This window comes from Candoia aspera, chromosome 4, assembly GCF_035149785.1.
Source record: "Candoia aspera isolate rCanAsp1 chromosome 4, rCanAsp1.hap2, whole genome shotgun sequence".
Taxonomy (NCBI): domain Eukaryota; kingdom Metazoa; phylum Chordata; class Lepidosauria; order Squamata; family Boidae; genus Candoia; species Candoia aspera.
In genome coordinates, this window is record NC_086156.1 from 108,722,934 (window position 1) to 108,746,078 (window position 23,145).

The 23,145-nt window shown below is 39.4% G+C and overlaps 1 protein-coding gene across 1 annotated transcript; it reads right to left on the bottom strand.

Moving 5' to 3' along the window:
* Positions 1 to 122: 122 nt before the first annotated feature.
* Positions 123 to 19,252, bottom strand: LOC134496992 (vomeronasal type-2 receptor 26-like). Its single transcript, XM_063302707.1, has 7 exons — positions 19,171 to 19,252; positions 16,801 to 16,951; positions 15,293 to 15,470; positions 8,496 to 9,353; positions 7,532 to 7,759; positions 1,688 to 1,814; positions 123 to 1,024 (listed from the first exon to the last, which is right to left on the bottom strand). The coding sequence occupies exons 1-7, from the start codon at positions 19,250 to 19,252 to the stop codon at positions 123 to 125; spliced, it is 2,526 nt and encodes an 841-aa protein (XP_063158777.1).
* Between the last annotated feature and the right edge of the window lie 3,893 nt (positions 19,253 to 23,145).

Below are 23,145 nucleotides of genomic sequence, written 5' to 3' on the forward strand. Positions count from 1 at the left end.
TCAGATTTTATGTAGTGATTCCAGGATCAACAAACTCCAGCATGTAAGGAGCTCTGAATTTTGTGTTGGGGTAGGGGGAATTCTGTAATCCACTGAATCAATGAACAAACTGAACTCCATATTCAGGATTGTTTCTTTATTAATTGTTCCTTTCTATTCAAATCAGGTCTCAGAATAATGAGATAGCATTTGGGGAAAAAGATGCAGCCTAGTAATCCAGCTGCAGAAGCCAAAATAGAGAAGATCTCCACCGCCACCATGTATTTGCCCTTCGTACTCAGATAGGTGGGAACAAATGATATCCAGACACTACAAAAGACCAACATGCTGAAGGTGATAAATTTGGCTTCATTAAAGCTGTCAGGTAACTTCCTGGCTAGGAAAGCTACTGTGAAGCTGACAGCAGTCAAGAACCCCAGAAAACTAAGGACAGTATAAAACATAGTGGTTGAGCCTTCACTACATTGCAGGACAATTTCTTCAGCCATGGAGTGCATGTCTGAATCTGGGAATGGGGGGGAAATTGCCAACCACACTACACAAATGGTGAATTGTGCTAAGGAGCAAGATACAACAATAGTGTTGGCCAGCCTTTTCCCCACCCATTTCCTCATTTGGGAGCCTGGCTTGGTGGCCATGAAAGCAAGAACCACTATGGTTGTTTTTCCCAGTATACAAGAAAGGGCTATAGAGAAGGTGATACCAAAGGCGGTTTGTCGCATGAGACATTTCACTTGGTCAGGTTGCCCAACAAAGAGCAAACTGCAAAGGAAAGAGAGCAGGAGAACAATGAGGAGAATGTAGGTGAGGTTCCTGTTGTTGGCTTTGACTATGGGGGTGTCCTGCTGTTTAATGAAGATCCCCAGCACCAAAGCAGTGATGCATGAAAAGGAGAGACTCACAGTGGCCAAGGTGAGTCCCAGTGGCTCATTGTAAGTCAGAAAAGTTGTTTGTTTTAGAATGCAAAGATTTTGAGCTTTGTTTGGATATTCATATTCTGAACATTGGAAGCAATCAACTGCATCTGGAAAAAGAAAACTTAGAGATCAGTTCTAGAAATATGCAGGTAGTGGGACTGAGAGTTAATTAATGAGATTCATTTATTCCTAGTTAAGTAATTCCTGTTTACATTTAGTGCCATGCTCTAAGTATAGCAAACCTTTTGAGACATATATATTTCTTTGTGATAAGGACTTGCCTTATTACAAAATCTAATAAATATTTGTGTAATAATCTTTTATCATTCAGAACTTTCCTGAAAAAATGGAAAGCAAAAAATAGTTTAGGGTTAGATGGGGGAGGAAAATGTAAATTACATGGTATCCAATTGTATAATGGAATTAAGCTCTTAATTTCAGCAACTTGATCCCAATCCTCCCTGTTACACTTTTACACAGACACACACATACACAATAGATCTTACTTCATATTACAAAAAGATGTCTTTGTTAGGCTGATCTTTATTCAGTTCTGCAGCAATCAGAAGCCATAATCTGGAACAATCTAGAACAACCCAGACTGGACATGTATTTTTGGACATTCTGAAATATCCTCTCATTTTTAGTATTTACAGAGCAATATCATTGGTTCAGTCACCACATTAGAAGTCAGTTATAGGACGTTTAAATATTAGTATTTTGAATCACAGTTAAGAAGTCTGAATAGTTTTGCACAAGACAACTCTTACCCATCTGGTTTGAAATTTTCCCTTTTGCGCATGGAAGGCAATCATAACAGCAAAATGGCTTCCCTTCTATTTTCATCTTACTGTAGCCTGAATAACAATTGTCATTGCATACAGAAAGAGGTAGAACCTATAAAGAAGTGAAACCAGGATTTATTAAAAGTCCTATGTTTTCTTTCAGAAAATTCTATTTCAATGTGGAGTTTACTTTTAAATAATGAGTGTAGGATGTAGATGTCCCAAAATCTCATTATGCTTTAGAGAAATCATATTTAATGAATGCAACTTTTGTAGAGCAGAAGTTTTATCATTCTTCCCATTATTTGGGGCAAAAAGGGGAACTTGGCAGAATATCCATCCAACCATCCATCCATCCATCCATTCATCCATCCATCCATCCATCCATCCATCCATCCATCCATCCACAGTATTTATCTCTGATAAATTCACTATTCTTCTGCTGATTCATTGTCTTAAATATTCATTTCTTCATTCCACTGCTGAACTCCACCCACCCCATAATAAAAAAGCAATCACGCAGCCAAGAATCTCACTGTGAAAGACCAGTGAAGAAAGAAAGCCAAGCCTGAGGTTGGTGTGGGGGAGACTTGCCAGAGAAAGCCAGTATTTATATGAGATAAAGCAGATGGGGGGAAACCTTGCTTTTGATGCAGTGAAAGAAAATGTGACTAGAAATAGCCTTCCCAGAACCCTAAGGACAAACCCTGAGAAAATCTTATTAATTCCTCTATACCCAAAATGTTAGGTGGCCCATCCTGTTGCTGGAGCAAGAAAAAAGGTTCAACCCTCAGTATGAAGTAAAAAAGAAAATGAAAATTCTGGGTTAAAACTGAAGAGAAAAATGGTAACATCTACCTGCATGCTTGTTTGCACATACAACAGACTGTAACAAAGGAAAGGTTGCTGATAAGTTTTTCTCCAAGAACTCAAGAACAGCTAAAGATGGACAGTATGCAGAAGACATATAGAAGAGATTAACCCTAGGAACGAAACCAATGACAACTTTAAAAAGAAGATGAAGGGTGCGGATATTACCAGTCACTCTCTCTCAGTCCAACTCACCCCACAGGGTTGTTGTGGGGAAATGAGGAGGAGGAAGGAGTATTAGGTATGTTGGTCTCCTTGAGTTATTTATAAAAATAGTAAAGGCACGACAGAAAATACAAAAATAAAATAACCCTAGGAAAGAAACCAATGACAACTTTAGAAAGAAGATGGATGGTGGGGTTATTTCAGTGACAATTATGACAAGCCAGTCAGGAAAAATGATGGTGTTGCCAGCTGTGGAACTGTGGACATTGAGGCTGAAAAAGAAAGAAAAGGGTAGATAGCTGCAAATTATAAATTCCCAGATTTTTACTAAGAACTCCATCAATTGTCTTCAGCAAAGGATCGTTACCTTGTTGTGGTGCTGGAGCTTGAGCACCTCAACGATGCCATGAGCTAAACCATGAAGGGCCACCCAAGACGGGAAGGTCATGACAGAGAGGTCAGACTAAATGCGATCCCTGGGGAAGGTAATGGCAACCCACCCCAGTATTCTTGCCGTGAAAACTAAATGGATCAGTACAACCAGAGATATGTCAGTATACCATTGGAAGATGAGACCCCCAGGTCGGAAGATGGTCAAAATGCTACTGGGGAGGAACAGAGGATGAACTCAACTAGCCCCAGACGTGATGACGCAGCTAGCTCAAAGCCGAAAGGACGGCTAGCAGCCGACGGTGCTGGTGGTGAATGGCGAATCTGATGTTCTAAGGATCAACACATCATTGGAACCTGGAATGTAAGATCTATGAGCCAGGGCAAATTGGATGTGATTATTAGTGAGATGTCAAGATTAAAGATAGACATTCTGGGCGTCAGTGAACTGAAATGGACTGGAATGGGCCACTTCACATCAAATGACCACCAGATCTACTACTGTGGACAAGAGGACCACAGGAGATATGGAGTAGCCTTCATAATTAATAGTCAAGTGGCGAAAGCAGTGCTTGGATACAACCCAAAAAATGACAGAATGATCTCAATTCGAATTCAGGGCAAGCCATCTAACATCACAGTGATACAATTATACGCTCCAACCACAAATGCTGAAGAAGCTGAAGAAGAGCAGTTCTATGAGGATTTGCAGCACCCACTGGACAACATGCCGAAAAGAGATGTTATTTTCATCACGGGAGACTGGAATGCTAAGGTGGGCAGTCAAATGACACCTCGAATTACAGGTAAGTATGGCCTGGGAGAACAAAACGAAGCAGGACATAGGCTGATAGAATTTTGCCAAGACAACTCACTCTGCATAACAAACACTCTCTTCCAACAACCTAAGAGACGGCTTTATACATGGACTTCACCAGATGGACAACACCGAAATCAGATTGACTACATCCTTTGCAGCCAAAGGTGGCGGACATCTGTACAGTCGGTAAAATCAAGGCCGGGAGCTGACTGTAGTTCCGATCACGAACTTCTTCTTGCACAATTTAGGATCAGACTAAAGAGATTAGGGAAGACCCACAGATCAGCTAGATATGAGCTCACTAATATTCCTAAGGAATATGCAGTGGAGGTGAAGAATAGATTTAAGGGACTGGACTTAGTAGATAGGGTCCCGGAAGAACTATGGACAGAAGTTGGTGGCATTGTTCAGGAGGCGGCAACAAAATACATCCCAAAGAAAGAGAAAACCAAGAAGGCAAAATGGCTGTCTGCTGAGACACTAGAAGTAGCCCAAGAAAGAAGGAAAGCAAAAGGCAACAGTGATAGGGGGAGATATGCCCAATTAAATGCAAAATTCCAGAGGTTAGCCAGAAGAGATAAGGAATTGTTTTTTAAACAAGCAATGTGTGGAAGTGGAAGACAATAGAAGAGGAAGGACAAGAGACCTCTTCCAGAAAATTAGAAACATTGGAGGTAAATTCCAGGCAAAAATGGGTATGATCAAAAACAAAGATGGCAAGGACCTAACAGAAGAAGAAGAGATCAAGAAAAGGAGGCAAGAATATACAGAAGACCTGTATAGGAAGGATAACAATATCGGGGATAGCTTTGACGGTGTGGTCAGTGAGCTAGAGCCAGACATCCTGAAGAGTGAGGTTGAATGGGCCTTAAGAAGCATTGCTAATAACAAGGCAGCAGGAGACGACGGCATCCCAGCTGAACTGTTCAAAATCTTGCAAGATGATGCTGTCAAGGTAATGCATGCTATATGCCAGCAAATTTGGAAAACACAAGAATGGCCATCAGATTGGAAAAAATCAACTTATATCCCCATAAAAAAAAAGGGAAACACTAAAGAATGTTCAAACTATCGAACAGTGGCAGTCATTTCGCATGCCAGTAAGGTAATGCTCAAGATCCTGCAAGGTAGACTTCAGCAGTTCATGGAGCGAGAATTGCCAGATGTACAAGCTGGGTTTAGAAAAGGCAGAGGAACTAGAGACCAAATTGCCAATATCCGCTGGATAATGGAAAACGCCAGGGCGTTTCAGAAAAACATCTATTTCTGTTTTATTGACTATTCTAAAGCCTTTGACTGTGTGGACCATAACAAATTGTGGCAAGTTCTTAGCGGTATGGGGATACCAAGTCATCTTGTATGCCTCCTGAAGAATCTGTATAATGACCAAGTAGCAACAGTAAGAACAGACCACGGAACAACGGACTGGTTTAAGGTTGGGAAAGGAGTACGGCAGGGCTGTATACTCTCACCCTACCTATTCAACATGTATGCAGAACACATCATGAGACAAGCTGGCCTTGAGGAATCCAAGGCTGGAGTTAAAATCTCTGGAAGAAACGTTAACAATCTCAGATATGCAGATGATACCACTTTGATGGCTGAAAGTGAAGAGGAACTGAGGAGCCTTATGATGAAGGTGAAAGAAGAAAGTGCAAAAGCTGGCTTGCAGCTAAACCTCAAAAAAACCAAGATTATGGCAACCAGCTTGATTGATAACTGGCAAATAGAGGGAGAAAATGTAGAAGCAGTGAAAGACTTTGTATTTCTAGGTGCAAAGATTACTGCAGATGCTGACTGCAGTCAGGAAATCAGAAGGTGCTTAATCCTTGGGAGAAGAGCAATGACCAATCTCGATAAAATAGTTAAGAGCAGAGACATCACACTGACAACAAAGGTCCGCATAGTTAAAGCAATGGTGTTCTCTGTAGTAACATATGTCTGCGAGAGCTGGACCATAAGGAAGGCTGAGCGAAGGAAGATCGATGCTTTTGAACTGTGGTGTTGGAGGAAAATTCTGAGAGTGCCTTGGACTGCAAGAAGATCAAACCAGTCCATCCTCCAGGAAATAAAGCCAGACTGCTCACTTGAGGGAATGATATTAAAGGTAAAACTGAAATACTTTGGCCACATAATGAGAAGACAGGACACCCTGGAGAAGATGCTGATGCTAGGGAGATTGGAAGGCAAAAGGAAGAGGGGCCAACCAAGGGCAAGATGGATGGATGATATTCTAGAGGTGACGGACTCGTCCCTGGGGGAGCTGGGGGTGTTGACGACCGACAGGAAGCTCTGGCGTGGGCTGCTCCATGAAGTCACGAAGAGTCGGAAGCGACTAAACGAATAAACAACAACAACCATCAATTGTATGAAGAACTTATCAATCAATCACTCCTGGATCAAGTAGAGGGTGATTGCTCCAATTATAATAATTAGGAAATGGGAACTCCAAAAATCTGGAAGCAAGGAGAAGAAAAAGACAATGGACTAGCTGAAAGGATGGGATGAAAGTAATTGCTTGAATATGTGTGAAACAGTGATGAGTTATTAAGTCAAGAAGGTGAGCATTTGTCCATATAGTTACTAGGTGGAGAACCCATCTCAGAGACACCTTGTTGTTCTTGTTGTTAGTTGTCGTTGAGTCATTCACAACTCATGGTAGAACTATGAATTCCAGAACTAAATGCTATTCGAATGTTTGCATCCTTTGTTGCTGTAATTGTATCAATCCATCACATTGAAGGTCTTCCTTTTTTCTGCTGGCCCTCGACTTTACCAAAGATGATGTCCTTTTCAAGTGATTGGTCTTTCCTTAAGATCTGCCCAAAGTATGAGAGTCTAAGCCTTGTTATCTTCACCTCTAGGGAACATTCTGGTTGTATTTCTTCTAAAAACTGAAGAAATATATTTGCCATATAGATACTAGTGAAGACGCCAACTCAGAGGCACCTAATAACCAACAACTAGAATGGTCCTCAAGAAAAGAGATGCCAGCTTGGTTCATATTGCATTTTTTGCAACTTGTTTAAACAAAACTAACATTCTATAAAGTTATTCTCCCTTTCAAATGAAAAAGGTAACTTCCAATTGCATACAGTTTGGAATTCTAGCTTGAATAAAATCAGTGTCACTGTTGGGAAAGAAAACTTGGATTTCCCAAACATACCCTCTCTTCATTATGGATATCTCCCAGCACATATAGTAGGCATTAAAATTTCAGAAATGTCAGAGTTAAAGCTTTGTGAATTATATTATATATACCTTTAATTACTTTAATGCACTTTCAAATGTGTGTTGTTCCTGTAGTTGTTTTTAACTGGGCAACCTCGAAATACCAGTAGGAATAGACTCTTTGATTAAGGTCTGCTAAAAACCATAACAAATTGATAAGGAGATATAAGTAAATTATTTTAATCCTTACTAAACAGAGGTTTAAGTCTTTGTATGTCAAAATATCTGGTGATTATTTCTTCCTCTTCACAGTTTTAAACCTGACAACTTGAAGGACAGGATCTATTAAAATCTGTAATTCTGAAAACAAGGAAGGATGAATGTGCACAGTTTGAAAGCTGAGCAGGAAATACCTGGTTAAACGTGGTGGGCCAGATGATGTCCTGTGCAGAAATGGTGAGAAGCTTATCTGGTGAAGCTACTGGGTCTATCCTTCCAACTTTGACTTTAACAAAGGTCTGGTTTGGGAATGTGACCCAGTTGAAAATATCAAATCCAGTCTCTAGGTCCCCATTTTCATTAAAGGAAACTTTCTCTCCTGCGGTGTTATTGAATGAGATGGTTCTCAAATAGTGATGGAGCTAAACAGAAGCAAAATAATTCAATTAATGAGAAAGAAAGAAAGAAAGGAAGGAAGGAAGGAAGGAAGGAAGGAAGGAAGGAAGGAAGGAAGGAAGGCAGGCAGGCAGGCAGGCAGGCAGGCAGGCAGGCAGGCAGGCAGGAAGGAAGGAAGAAGCAAGGAAGGAAGGAAGGAAGGAAGGAAGGAAGGAAGGAAGGAAGGAAGGAAGGAAGGAAGGAAGAAAAAGAAAGAAAGAAAGAAAGAAAGAAAGAAAGAAAGAAAGAAAGAAAGAAAGAAAGAAAGAAAGAAAGAAAGAAAGAAAGAAAGAAAGAAAGATTACAATGGTATTAAATTATGGGTCATCCATTATATATGTCTGGGCACAATAATAGAACTAGTGTTCCGCCACCCATCATCTCTGTTTCTTCCCTTCCAAAGATGTTTTGAACCTCTGCTAACCATGCAGCTGCTGCTGCATCTTAATCTTTTCTTCTATATTGTTGTGGCAAAGATATTTATTTTTCAAATACTGTATATATTGCTGCCCATCTCACAAACAAGTGACTCTGGGTGATGTACAAAGAGCCAGATATTCCCAATTACAAAAGTTTCACTCAGTCCTGAAACTATGAGGAAAATTGAGGGGCAAGAGAAACAAAATCATCACTCCAGTGTTCTCAATGGTTATACCCAAAGTGCTACAGCCCATTGCATTAGAGATAAGAGCAAAGGGAAAAGTTTGTTCATTCTATTATTACCTGCCATGTTTCTTGATTGAGAATAATCAGTCTCCCACTGTTTGCCCTTGCTCTGTGTTTGGATTTGGATGAAAACATGGCTGTCAAAGCATGTGCCACCGCATAGACTGCATTATAGATGCTGTAGCTCTGCCCAGTCATGGTGGTGTCAAAGACAGACTTAGGAAGCTTTTCAAGCTTCTCTTCTCCAGTGCACAGCTGTCCATTATCTTCATCGAACTCATCTTGAGGAAAAGAACATTCAAAAACCTTTTCCCAAAACACTCTCAGTAAATGGTCTTCTTCTGAAGTTGGGTTTCTCATCTGAAGGAATTTATTGAATCCAGAGATCTCCTTGGAAGAAACTGCAAAATTTATAACACCATGGAAGGAGTCCATAACTAGCATTCTTTGAAAGGGAACTGATGTAAACTCCATCTGGGCTGGAATTATCCAAACTTTATCTTTTCTCTTAATTGCTGTCTCTTCAAATTCTGTAAAATAGGGCACCATTCTAAAAATGGCAGTGACCTGGTTTTCACAATATAGGATAATAACATTTGCAGTGCTCTTCATGATAATCATGTACATTTTAAGAAAATCTTTAAATGTGCCTGCAATATCATTAGAAAATGTTTCCTTGGCCATCTCTTGCATGAAGTCAAAGCAGATACCTTTCTGGGAAAACAAAGCAACACCATTTTGTATGAACCTCTCTCCACTCTCATTTCGTTGGAAAATTAGCCCAATCCAAGTCCACCTTAAGTACAAAAGCAACTGGAGAATACCCATGATCTGTTGGTCACCATTTGGGAAAAAACGATGAAAGAAAGCTGCCTGTATCTTGTCATCTATCATTGGAGAAGATCCATATATGAGCTAAATGTGGAAAACACAGGGAACATGGTTTTCCAAAATGAAATATTCGTTATGTTTGAAAATGCTGTTCTTAATTTATGGTCTTCCTTGCAAACATTAACATAACCATATTCAAAAAGAATTGATGTGCAGAATTTTCACTCAATAGCTGCAATTGTAGTAAAAGTACGAAGCTGGAGGCCTCAGAAATGCATTAATTCAGGAAATGTTATGCTGAAAATGGGCCCCAAAGTTTAAGGGCTACAGCTTCCTTGATTAAGGAATCAAACCCATCCCAGCATTTAGCTATTCTTCTCCTGATAGGAAACAGCAGAAAAAGTGAAGCAATGAAGTCACGGTGGGATGCAGATGAGATAGGATGAGCAATATAAGAACCCTGTTTTATGTTCAATATGACCCTGTCCCTTTTACCGTTTTTCTTAGTTCTCATCTTATAATCTTTATGCATACTGATACAGATGCAAATATGGATATAAACTGCAATCCCACAAGTACTGGAAGGGCGCAGTGAATGAATTTCCTCCTTTGCATTTAAATTATTTCATATTTTGGTAATGCATCTGCCTCTTACTTTCCATACAGAGCCTTCTCGGCAGTGGCACCCGCCCTTTGAACATCTTGCCCCCGGAGTTGAGATGGGTTTCCTTGCTCTCCGACTTCCGGAAGAAACTGAAGACCTGGTTCTGCTGCCTTGCTTGGGAGGGGGAGAGAGATAGCTTCTCCTGGGGTTGGCTGGCACCATAGCTCTTTTTAGTGTGTGCTATATCGCCACTTGGATTTAACATTTGTTTTTATGGATTGTTGTTGTTGTTTATTCGTTTAGTCGCTTCCGACTCTTCGTGACTTCATGGAGCAGCCCACGCCAGAGCTTCCTGTCGGTCGTCAACACCCCCAGCTCCCCCAGGGACGGGTCCGTCACCTCTAGAATATCATCAATCCACCTTGACCTTGGTCTGCCCCTCTTCCTTTTGCCTTCCAATCTCCCTAGCATCAGCATCTTCTCCAGGGTGTCCTGTCTTCTCATTATGTTGCCAAAGTATTTCAGTTTTGCCTTTAATATCATTCCCTCAAGTGAGCAGTCTGGCTTTATTTCCTGGAGGATGGACTGGTTTGATCTTCTTGCAGTCCAAGGCACTCTCAGAATTTTCCTCCAACACCACAGTTCAAAAGCATCGATCTTCCTTCGCTCAGCCTTCCTTATGGTCCAGCTCTCGCAGCCATATGTTACTACAGGGAACACCATTGCTTTAACTATGCGGACCTTTGTTGTCAGTGTGAGGTCTCTGCTCTTAAATATTTTATCGAGATTGGTCATTGCTCTTCTCCCAAGGATTAAGTGTCTTCTGAATTCCTGACTGCAGTCAGCATCTGTAGTAATCTTTGCACCTAGGAATACAAAGTCTTTCACTGCTTCTACATTTTATCCCTCTATTTGCCAGTTATCAATCAAGCTGGTTGTCATAATCTTGGTTTTTTTGAGGTTTAGCTGCAAACCAGCTTTTGCACTTTCTTCTTTCACCTTCATCATAAGGCTCCTCAGTTCCTCTTCACTTTCAGCCATCAAAGTGGTATCATCTGCATATCTGAGATTGTTAATGTTTCTTCCAGAGATTTTAACTCCAGCCTTGGATTCCTCAAGCCCAGCTTGTCGCATGATGTGTTCTGCATACATGTTGAATAGGTAGGGTGAGAGTATACAGCCCTGCCGTACTCCTTTCCCAATCTTAAACCAGTCCATTGTTCCATGGTCTGTTCTTACTGTTGCTATCTGGTCGTTATACAGATTCTTCAGGAGGCATACAAGATGACTTGGTATCCCCATACCGCTAAGAACTTGCCACAATTTGTTATGGTCCACACAGTCAAAGGCTTTAGAATAGTCAATAAAACAGAAATAGATGTTTTTTCTGAAACTCCCTGGCTTTTTCCATTATCCATCAGATATTTGCAATTTGGTCTCTAGTTCCTCTGCCTTTTCTAAACCCAGCTTGTACATCTGGCAATTCTCGCTCCATGAACTGCTGAAGTCTACCTTGCAGGATCTTGAGCATTACCTTACTGGCATGCGAAATGACTGCCACTGTTCGATAGTTTGAACATTCTTTAGTGTTTCCCTTTTTTTTTATGGGGATATAAGTTGATTTTTTCCAATCTGATGGCCATTCTTGTGTTTTCCAAATTTGCTGGCATATAGCATGCATTACCTTGACAGCATCATCTTGCAAGATTTTGAACAGTTCAGCTGGGATGCCCTCGTCTCCTGCTGCCTTGTTATTAGCAATGCTTCTTAAGGCCCACTCAACCTCACTCTTCAGGATGTCTGGCTCTAGCTCACTGACCACACCGTCAAAGCTATCCCCGATATTGTTATCCTTCCTATACAGGACTTCTGTATATTCTTGCCTCCTTTTCTTGATCTCTTCTTCTTCTGTTAGGTCCTTGCCATCTTTGTTTTTGATCATACCCATTTTTGCCTGGAATTTACCTCCAATGTTTCTAATTTTCTGGAAGAGGTTTCTCGTCCTTCCTATTCTATTGTCTTCTTCCACTTCTGCGCATTGCTTGTTTAAAAATAATTCCTTATCTCTTCTGGCTAACCTCTGGAATTTTGCATTTAATTGGGCATATCTCCCCCTATCACTGTTGCCTTTTGCTTTCCTTCTTTCTTGGGCTACTTCTAGTGTCTCAGCAGACAGCCATTTTGCCTTCTTGGTTTTCTCTTTCTTTGGGATGTATTTTGTTGCCGCCTCCTGAACAATGCCGCCAACTTCTGTCCAGAGTTCTTCCGGGACCCTATCTACTAAGTCCAGTCCCTTAAATCTATTCTTCACCTCCACTGCATATTCCTTAAGAATATTAGTGAGCTCATATCTAGCTGATCTGTGGGTCTTCCCTAATCTCTTTAGTCTGATCCTAAATTGTGCAATAAGAAGTTCGTGATCGGAACTACAGTCAGTTCCAGGCCTTGTTTTTACCGACTGTACAGATGTCCACCACCTTTGGCTGCAAAGGATGTAGTCAATCTGATTTCGGTGTTGTCCATCTGGTGAAGTCCATGTATAAAGCCATCTCTTAGGTTCTTGGAAGAGAGTGTTTGTTATGCAGAGTGAATTGTCTTGGCAAAATTCTATCAGCCTATGTCCTGCTTCATTTTGTTCTCCCATGCCATACTTATCTGTAATTTGAGGTGTCATTTGACTGCCCACCTTAGCATTCCAGTCTCCTGTGATGAAAATAACATCTCTTTTAGGCGTGTTGTCCAGTAGGTTCTGCAGATCCTCATAGAACTGCTCTACTTCAGCTTCTTCAGCATTTGTGGTTGGGGTGTATATTTGGATCACTGTGATGTTAGATGGCTTGCCATGAATTTGAATTGAGACCATTCTATCATTTTTTGGATTGTATCCAAGCACTGCTTTAGCCACATTACTATTAATTATGAAGGCTACTTCATTTCTTCTGTGGTCCTCTTGTCCACCGTAGTAGATCTGGTGGTCATCTGATGTGAAGTGGCCCATTCCAGACCATTTCAGTTCACTGATGCCCAGAATGTCTATCTTTAATCTTGACATCTCACCAATAACCACATCCAATTTGACCTGGCTCATAGATCTTACATTCCAGGTTCCAATGGTGTGTTGATCCTTAGAACATCGGATTCGCCGTTCACCACCAGTACTGTCGGCCACTACCCGTCCTTTTGGCTTTGAGTTAGCTGCGTCATCACGTCTGGGGCTAGTTGAGCTCATCCTCTGTTCCTCCCCAGTAGCATTTTGACCATCTTCCAACCTGGGGGCCTCATCTTCCGATGGTATACCGACATATCTCTGGTTGTACTGATCCATTTAGTTTTCACGGCAAGAATACTGGGGTGGGTTGCCATTACCTTCCCCAGGGATCGCATTTAGTCTGACCTCTCTGTCATGACCTTCCCATCTTGGGTGGCCCTTCACGGTTTAGCTCATGGCATCATTGAGGTGCTCAAGCTCCAGCACCACCGCAAGGTAACGATCCTTTGCTGAAGGTTTTTATGGATATTGTAATGCTAATGTATGTGGTCATGTTTTTAGTCTTGTTTTATTGTAAACCTCCCAGAGTCCCCCATTAGGGATATGGGTGGTGATATAAATTTAATAAATAAATAAATAAATACTATCTTATCCAAATTTCAGGATCAAGCGTACTACAAATCAAATGCTCCCCCTCCCCACTTTCAAACAGGAGTAGAAAATATGCAGATCCCCAGTAACAAACATTGTGTGAACTGAAATGCAACCACTGCTCAATCTTTGGATCATTTTCCCATGTTCAGAATTTGGGAAATGCAAAAATGGTGCCTTATGCTTTAAAGAGACGTAAGTCACTAAGTTTGGGGGTAAAATGTCCCACAGTGCTGCCACATTCAATGTGCCATGGAAATCCTGATATCACATTCCATTTGATGGAACTGCCCATGTCCACTTAGGATTTATTAATCCATTGATTATTCTGGTTTCAGAAGAAGGAGAAATTCTTTAAATAACACAATACTCTGATTGTGTTTACCAAGTATTAGCAAATATTAGCCAGAATGTGTAATGAGCAGTGTGGTAACTCAGCCGGCTATTTATCTTTCAGGTCTGCTCTTTTTCCTAGCTGCCCTCATGCTTTCCACAGTCCAGTAAAACGGCTGTGTTTGGATGTGAAATAAGGGAATGAACAGTGACTCATCCACAGAGTTTGTTATTTAACTTTCTGTGCAGTTCTCTTCCATTCGTACAACATTTTAAAAATTATTTGAATTACTATGGAACGATCATGGAGAGGAACGAAGGAAGGAAGGAAGGAAGGAAGGAAAAAGAGGGAGGGCATTCTGCAATATGAAGATCAAGATCAAGATTCCCGAATTATAATACATTGAATTGCGTAATCATGTCCATGAATCAAACACAGTGAGAAAATGTATTGATGAAAATATATTGACAGGTGTCTTCCATTTGTACTACTTTTTTTTTTTTTTTAATTTGAATTACTATGGATCAGTCATGGAGAATGGGGAAAGAAAGAAGGGAGGAAGGGAGGAAGGAAGGTCATTCTGCAATATAAAGATTAAGATAACAATTCCCAAATAATAATACATTTAATTGAATACTAAAACATGGTGAGATTATGTATTGATGAAAATGTATTGAAAGTTTTCTTCCATTTGTACTACATTTATTAATGCAATTATTATTATTATTATTATTATTTGAATTATTATGGAACATTCATGGAGAAGGGGGAAGGAAGGAGGAAGGAAGGAAGGAAGGAAGGTCATTCTGCAATATAAAGATCAAGATAACTTTTCCTAATTAATAATACAATGAATTGAATGTTAAAATATGGTGAGAAAATGTGTCGATGAAAATGTATTGACATTTTTATACAGTGTTTTTTTTTTCTTCTTCAATAAGTGAAGGAATCATAGTATATTAATAGGTTTGGATTCAGAATGAGGAATAAATCTAGTTCAGTATTAAAAAATATCCATGTCATCTGGCCATCACATACTTCATTCATCCCTGTTTGGGCTGACACTTTATTTCCAAATCACAACATGTAATATAAAAGAAGAATTACTTGTTGATTTGTTGTTGTTGTTTTGTAAAAATAACTTTGTAAATGTAACAGGGAGGGATGCTTCAGGCCTCCAAGATTCTGTTACTGTAACCTTACAATAAAAGTAGTATCAGAATTCATGATTTTGGTTTCCTGGTCAGGACTACCGCAAATCAATCTTGCAACTCTGGAAGAGCTTCCCCCCTCCCCTGCCTTACCTTCCAGAGAACTAGGGAGGGCCAATTCTGATATACTTTCTCAAATGACATTTCTGGTTTGGGCTCGTTTTTTTTTTATTCTGTCTTTTTCTCAAGGATATTTTCACAGCCCATTACACTTATTCCAAAAGCAAATCTTACCTGGGGCATCTTGTAGACATTCAAAATGTTTGCCATGAAGGGACAGATGTGAGAGGTAGGTCCTGCAATAACAGATACTGCCCAGTCCTTGGCATCACACTTATAATTGGGGATGAACCTGCCCCGTGTTGAGAGAAGCTCCATTGAAGCAAAGTAGGTCCATTTGGCCATGAAATAACTGTTAGAGATGTGAATACCCAGAGTCATGTTGGATAATATGAGATTGTTCTCATTGATCTCCTTTACAGCAAAAACCAAGGCCAGGATATGTTGGTAGTTCTGCAGGAAAAATCTGCAATGAGAGATACATTCCAGATCACATTTCTTCTCTTAAAGAATATGACATTTCATATACTTTAGTGATAATTCAGCTAAACAGTATACAGAAAACTAGATTGTATAGTACCGTGCAGGGAATCATGAAAATGCATTAGCAGTCAGAAACTTTTTCCATTTCTACAGATGCCCTGAATCATTTTTGTAATGTGTAAATCACATGACCACCGAATGTAGAATATTCTAATGGAAGAGTATGAAATCTCATGAGATACTTAAAATTGAAATGTTCTGCAAAGATGTTTTGCAATGGCCTAAAACATGATTTTTGATGAAAGGGAAAATGCTCTTGGGCAAAACATGTATATGTATATGTATATGTATATGTATATGTATATGTATATGTATATGTATATGTATATGTATATGTATATGTATATGTATATGTATATGTATATGTATATGTATATGTATATATTTCCCCAGTGGATCGGGACTGGCTGTTACAATTCCTTTCATTCATTATAAACAATTTTCAGCAGGAAACAGATGAATTGCTTGAAGAAATAATAATAATAATAATAATAATAATAATAATAATAATAATAATAATAATATGTTCTACCTGTAATTTCTGGACCTATTTCTAATCTTGTACCATTGTTTGTTTGTTTGTTTTTGCAGGGGGGAATATGTTTTGAAGCATTTGTATTTGAGAATTTTGTTGCATGTCACTGTTTCTCTGGGATCATGAGAGACCTTCAAAGGGCTCCCTTATCCTAGGAAAAGAGGTAGCTCTTTCATTAGGCAGACGGGCCCTACATTTGTGCTCCCTGCATGCTGAAGCAGCTGTCTGGAAGCAAATTCAAAGTGCTACTCAGCCTCTTGTTCCCTCATACTCAGAGAAACAATTAAACCACTAAATGTTGATGATCAATTAGCTACAAAGGGTGATTCAATAGAACAGCACTGATTATTCATTCCACACTAAGTAAATGAGAAAAGCCCAATATGTATGTGTATGTATGTGTGTGTTTATTATTTATTTGCCAGGGAAGAAATATCAGTAGGGAACAATCAATATTACTTAATAATTAAGGAACTAGCCATCAAGAAACAGGAGAAATAGCTTGTGCTACAAGTAATGACAGTAATTAACTTGGTCCAGGTACCACATTAGAGAAAGATATCTGGCTTGAGATATGCTACAGTTAAGAAGAGAAAGTCTTTACATGAGCTCGTCAACCAGTTCTTCAGATGGATGCCTTGTGAAACTCATTGGATCAGATATCATGTAGAACTGAGATAGGATGCCGGCCATTATGAAATCCCCTGAGAGAAAATACTTGTGCTTAATAAGGTGAAGTTTCCCCACAGCACATGCTGTAGGAGCAGGAATAAGGCATGTAATCCCTGGCAGTAACACTGCCATAATTGCCATGAAAAATAACATCTTCTTCAAGAAAACATATGTCATCACATATGAACCAGTTCTGTCTGCAACAATGAAACATAAGAGAAAACTCTCAGTAATTAGAACAGCCCACATATATATATATTTTCTCAAAGAGCAGATTGTTGCATCTCTGGCTCTCTGGTCCCACAATTAATAGCACCTTTCAATCTGGAGCTGTTCTTCTGCATTGTCCTTTGGAATTCCTCAAGGATTTGAGAAGAAGCTACATTACTAAGACTCCTTGGGTAATTATAGGGGACATCGATGGATGTTCAGTGAAACTCCTTAGAGACTTTGAGTAGAAAATAGAATGATGATATTGATGGGCTAGGAAGAAAAGGTCTCATAACTGAAACAATATAGAAGCTAGAGGGGGAAAAAAATGAAAAGAAAATTCCAATGAACAAATGTTAAACAAGAAACATTTTGCTCATTCTGTAGCTGTAAAGATGGAATTCTCTGCAACAAGAGAACTACCCAACTTACACTACCGCCCACCCTGCTGGATTCTAGGAAGTACATTCAAACATGACCTTTCCAAAGAGCCAAAGAGAAGTGGACCCATCACTTCATAGGCTCCCACCCCCTTTATTGATTGTTTGGAGAGTTCTTTCAGCACTTGGGTTATTGCATTTGTCATTTAACTATATCCTGATATTTGCTTTTAACCTTCCTAATCAGACCAGGTCTGGTAAACTGCTTAGAGTCCTTTGGGACTGGAACTGTGTAGTGCCTAGTAAATAAGCAAATAATAAGGAAATATCATTGGAGACATGTTTTTAATTGGGCTACGTTGACAAAGTGAATAAATTTCAGAACAGAAAGTTCTAAAGTCTGGGAGAGCCATAGTTTTCAGCACTGTTTTATTGTGCAGTAAGAAAATGTTGCTTGTTTCTTTTCACTTATTTCAAATGATTTTTAACCCATATCCTGATGTTGGCCATAAATTTGTTTCCAGCTTGGTGACTGACATAAGCTTCCACCCTATCAAACCAATCACTTTTCCACAATTGATATTTTATGGCCCTGCAACAAAGCCTCTTGATCAGTGACGTGGTAAATGGAAAGAGTTGACATATCATTCAGAGTACTCCTTCCTATTTAATGTGGAATTCAACTGGTGCTATAAATCCTTGCTATTTTATGATATGCATGAAAATAATTGTGATCAGGGTCTGTTTAATAAAGCTGTGGGGGTCACTAATGGTCATCTGAAATTTATGAAATTTATTTATTTCTCAAATTTGTTCCCTCCCTCCCTCCCTCCCTCCCTCCCTCATTCATTAATTCATTCATTCATTCATTCATTCATTCTCCATTGCATGGAAAATAGACTATTGTCAGGTTTCAGTATATTCTAAATGTTTACTTTTAGAAACTTTAATGTTTAATGTTAATTAATGAACTATATATATCATGATCCTCCATTTATGGGGCTGAGAATTACCTTCTTCTCATGTAAAAATTCAAACTACATTTACCACGGAACTCAATATTGTGCTTTTCCTTCTTTAGCCAGCATATAGCCCTGCTCCAGAGATGAATACCCAAACAGACATTTTTCCCCTTCTGGATGTTCCCAGTTGCCCATGATCAACATTTTGGGGTTTGCCAACTTTTGTAGTATTTAAGGTTGATATGGAAAGGGGTGCTTAGTTTGGATATTGGCTGGGTAACAGAAATATTGCTCTGGAAAAAGATGGCCCGTGTGTTGACTATATATAAAAGTTATGAAGTGGATATTTCAGTGACATTGATAACATGATAAACATAGTATGCGTGTATTCCAGTGTGTGTGTGTGTGTGTGTGTGAAGACATACCTACATAATCTAAGAAACTGGGCCAGGCATTTCCTCCATGATGCTATATGCTTGGCAATTCAATTTATTATGATTGCAGACTCCTATTCAGTTGATATGGGTCATAAATCTCTTTCCAGCTTAGAGTCTGTCATGAGCCTCTACCTTATCAACCAATCAATTGTTTACAATTGATATTCTATGGCCCTGCAGCAAGGCCTCTCGATCAATGACATGGGAAATGGGGAAAAAAAAAAAAAACTTGTATTGCTGCCATGGCGGATCCCACTGCTAAACCTTGCGTAGCTGCAGAGACAGACGTTGTTGTGCTATCACATGGTCTGACCTTCAGGGCAAAGCGCCGCCACAATGCCAAAGCTTTCCTTTGAGCTGGACTGCTCGGCATCCTGTGCTGGGCCCAACCACATGCCGGCCCTGTCACATGGAGTTGCACGTTCGTGGACTGAATCTTATTGAGACATTTCTTGTAGGCCTTTCTATAATAAAGTTTCTAAAAAAACACCACTTCCTGTGTTGGGTCCTAGTTGGGACAGGATGATGACAAAGGTCTAAAAGAAAAATATCTATATATAAAAGGAGGGGTAGGAGGATAAGAAGGGTGTAGGGGAGCATAAATGTTACTATGTCTATCAGTAGAGAACACTCTCGTGTGATGAATTAGATGCTCATTAAAATTTGTTTATGGCACCTGTCATCATCTGATGAATTGGGTCTTTGATTTGATTACACCTTGGAATTTTAAATTCCATATAAACATACCCTTCATCTAATTCCTCTCCCACTCCTCCTCCTCCCCCATCCTCCTCCTTTTTTAGTCAGCCAATAAAATGTGGATGCCAAACTGTTCAATTTTGTCCAAATCTGATCCATTTCTCTAAATCACCCAATGCAGAAAGTTTCTATTTTTTTTTATAAACCTGAAATGTATACTTACTGAGAAGATAATATTGAGCAGACACACCATATTCTTTGAAATGTATGCCTTTCAAGATGAACAAGACAAAAAGAAATTAATGTTTCTTCATGTGTTTGTACGGTGTCCTATAATGGTTCCTTACATGTATTAATTCAATTGTGAGACAAGATTTAGTATTCTCAGGTGTTCATATTAGTTTTGAAAAAAAATCTCACTGAACTAGACACTGAACTCAACATGGAAGGATAAATATATTGATGCAGATTATTTGTGTATGATTATAATGAAATATGGTTACCATTTATTGCAATATTATGCAGGTACACACGCAACACATAGCTGTGAATGCATGCCTTAAATTTTTGTTTCAAATAGTTTTCTTTCATTTTCCTTTTTTAAAGTAAGTTGTGTATTACTTATTGTATTATTTTTATTTATAAGAGCAAAATGATGATGATGATGATGATGATGATGATGATGATGATGATGATGGTGGTGGTGGTAGAGATTTGTTCATTCACAGTCTTGACTTTTCTGATATTTCCTCAAAGTCCTCATACCATTCAGATATCTCTTCCTATTGAAATAACCTTTTCCTTCTATCCTTTAATGAGGAATTTGGTGTTCTAGGAAATCAGTTGCACAGCCGCCTTATCTGTAAAATATTGTTATTATTGAGACACATTCCTTATGTTACTCATTCAGTTGTTCAGGAAAACCTGTGAGCAGCTACTTCTCCACCAGACTAAAGCCAGCACTAAAAGAATGTATAATGTACAGAGCCATAATTCATTTTTCTCTCTTTATTAGTTGTTCCTTTTTGTTCAAGTCTGGCCTCAGCACAATCACATAGCATTTAGGGGAAAAGATGCAGCCCAGTAATCCCACTGCAGAAGCCAAAATGGAAAAGATCTCCACTATTGTCCTGTCTTGCTCCCTGGTGCAAGTCGTAATTTGTGTAGTGTGGTGGGCAATTTCTCCCCCATTTCCGTATTCAGATCTTTACTCCATGGCTGAAGATATTTCCCTGCAATGTAATGAAGGTTCAACCACCATGTTCTATACTGTCCTTGGCTTTATGGGGTTCTTGGCTGCTGTAAGCTTCACGGTGGCCTTCCTAGCCAGGAAGTTACCTGACAGTTTCAACAAAGCTAAATTTATCACCTTCAGCTCTGGACTAGAGAGCAGGAGACAGTGAGTTCTACTCCCATCTTAGGAATGAAAGCCGGCTGAGGATTTATATTCTCTTTCATGGTTTTTCTGCTAATTTTATTAAAAGACCCTTCATATATGCTTTCCTTATTTCCCAAATGGTGGTATGGAAGATACCTGCTGGGAATTAATGGGAATCTCCATTGCTTTCTTTCTAGGGCTAAGAGAGAGTGACTGGCCCAAGGTCACCCCACTGGCTTCCTACCTAAGGCAGGATTACAACCTAATATCTCCCAGTTTCTAGCCTAATGCCTTAACCAGTACACCAAAATGGTCACTGAAATTATTTGATGAATTTATATTTCTATTCCTACCTCTACTGAATCTCTATATACAAATAGATACCCTGGGACCTAGAGACATAGCTAAATGATGATGGATGATGGATGACAGATGACGGATGACAGGTGATGGATGATGGATGACAGAAAGACAAATAGGCAGGTGATAGGTGATGGATGAATGAATAGATGTATAGCTGCTCTTCAAGGAGAGCATAAGTACATCTTCTCATTGACTTCAGCAATATATAGAGCCAGTTTGGTCTAGTGGTTAAGGCTCCAGGCTAGAAACCATATTCTTTCCCTTACCCCTATATACACATTAACATCTTACTAAGGATATGCAGTAATTCAGGGCATCTTTATATTTTTATTTCTATCCATACCCACCTCTAAATCCATATCTCCCTTTCTCCTCTTTCTTTCTCTCTCATCTCTCTACTGTATCTGGAGGAAGACACAATACTCCTTCCAGCTTATACAAACAGATTCTTGGATGGAAAGCAACCTAGCAATGCATTCAGAGCCCCTATGATATTGAAAGACACCATTGTGCAAATGCTAAAAAAACATTGGTCAATTTGAATTATGACATAATGGAAAAGGAAACAGATATATAACTTCTTCTTATTCTATGACACCATAACACCGTAACTTGTCTCTCTTGCTCTGCATGAAGATTCCCATGAAAGGGAGACAAATCAGGAAGTTAGACAGTACTATGAAAGTAAACATACAGAGAACCCCTTTGACTGCAATCTCTTTCAAAGTAGGGGAAGTTTTCTCCTCCATAAACAGTCTTTCCCTTCCTAATAATAAGGATGATAAAAGGTAAAGGTTTCCCTTGACGTAAAGTCCAGTCGTGTCCGACTCTAGGGGGCGGTGCTCATCTCCGTTTCAAAGCCTTGGAGCCGGCGTTGTCCATAGGACACTTCCGGGTCATGTGGCCAGCATGACGACTCGGAACGCCGTTACCTTCCCGCCGAAGCGGTACCAATTAATCTACTCACATTTGCATGTTTTCGAACTGCTTGGTGTGCAGAAGCTGGGACGAGCAACGGGAGCTCACCCCGCCGCGCGGTTTCGAACCGCCGACCTTCCGATCGACAGCTCAGCGGTTTAACCCGCAGTGCCACCGCGTCCCATCAATAAGGATGATAGATGATAGATAATAGTAAAAGAAATGATAGACAGACAGACAGATAGATCGATAGAATAATAGATAGATAGATAGATAGATAGATAGATAGATAGATAGATAGATAGATAGATAGATAGATAATAGACAGAGAGATGTTAGATAGAGCTGCTGTTTAAGATTAACATAAGTGCAACTTAACACATTGACTCATATCACAAATTCAGCATTATATAGAAACAGTTTGGTCTAGTGGTTAAGGCTCTGGGCTAGAAAGCAGGGAACAGTGAGTTCTACTCCCATCTTAGGAACGAAAGCAGGCTGGGTGACCTTGGGGCAGTCACTCTCTCTCAGCCCAACTCATCTCATGGCATTGTTGTTGTGGGGAAAATACAAGGAGGAAGGAGTATTTGGTATGTTCTCTGCCTTGAATTATTTATAAAATTGATAAATTATTGTGATTATAATTACTTATAAAATAATTATTATTTTATAGTTTATATTATATTATAATTTATTCTAAATAATTATTTTTATAAAAATAATAAGGGCGGGATCAAAAAAACTAAACAACAAAAAAAATGTTGAAAAATTCCTTCTTTCAAAACATCCTTGACCTCAAAGCAATAATTTTATCCTGACATTCTCATAGCAGAACATGTATTAAGCATTTATTTTAAACAGCATTTGAAACAAGAAAGTTTGGATACTGATTATAGATATGTATCTGCCCAACATGGTAGCATTGTTGGA

Excerpts from the sequence above, each read along its gene's own strand:
- LOC134496992 (XM_063302707.1), bottom strand. The coding sequence starts at position 19,252 with ATGTGGTTGGGCCCAGCACAGGATGCCGAGCAGTCCAGCTCAAAGGAA. Across the intron at positions 9,354-15,292 it reads ATGTCTACAAGATGCCCCAG|CTCATATATGGATCTTCTCC; the intron begins GTAAGATTTGCT and ends TTCCACATTTAG. Across the intron at positions 1,815-7,531 it reads GGCCCACCACGTTTAACCAG|GTTCTACCTCTTTCTGTATG; the intron begins GTATTTCCTGCT and ends ACTTCTTTATAG.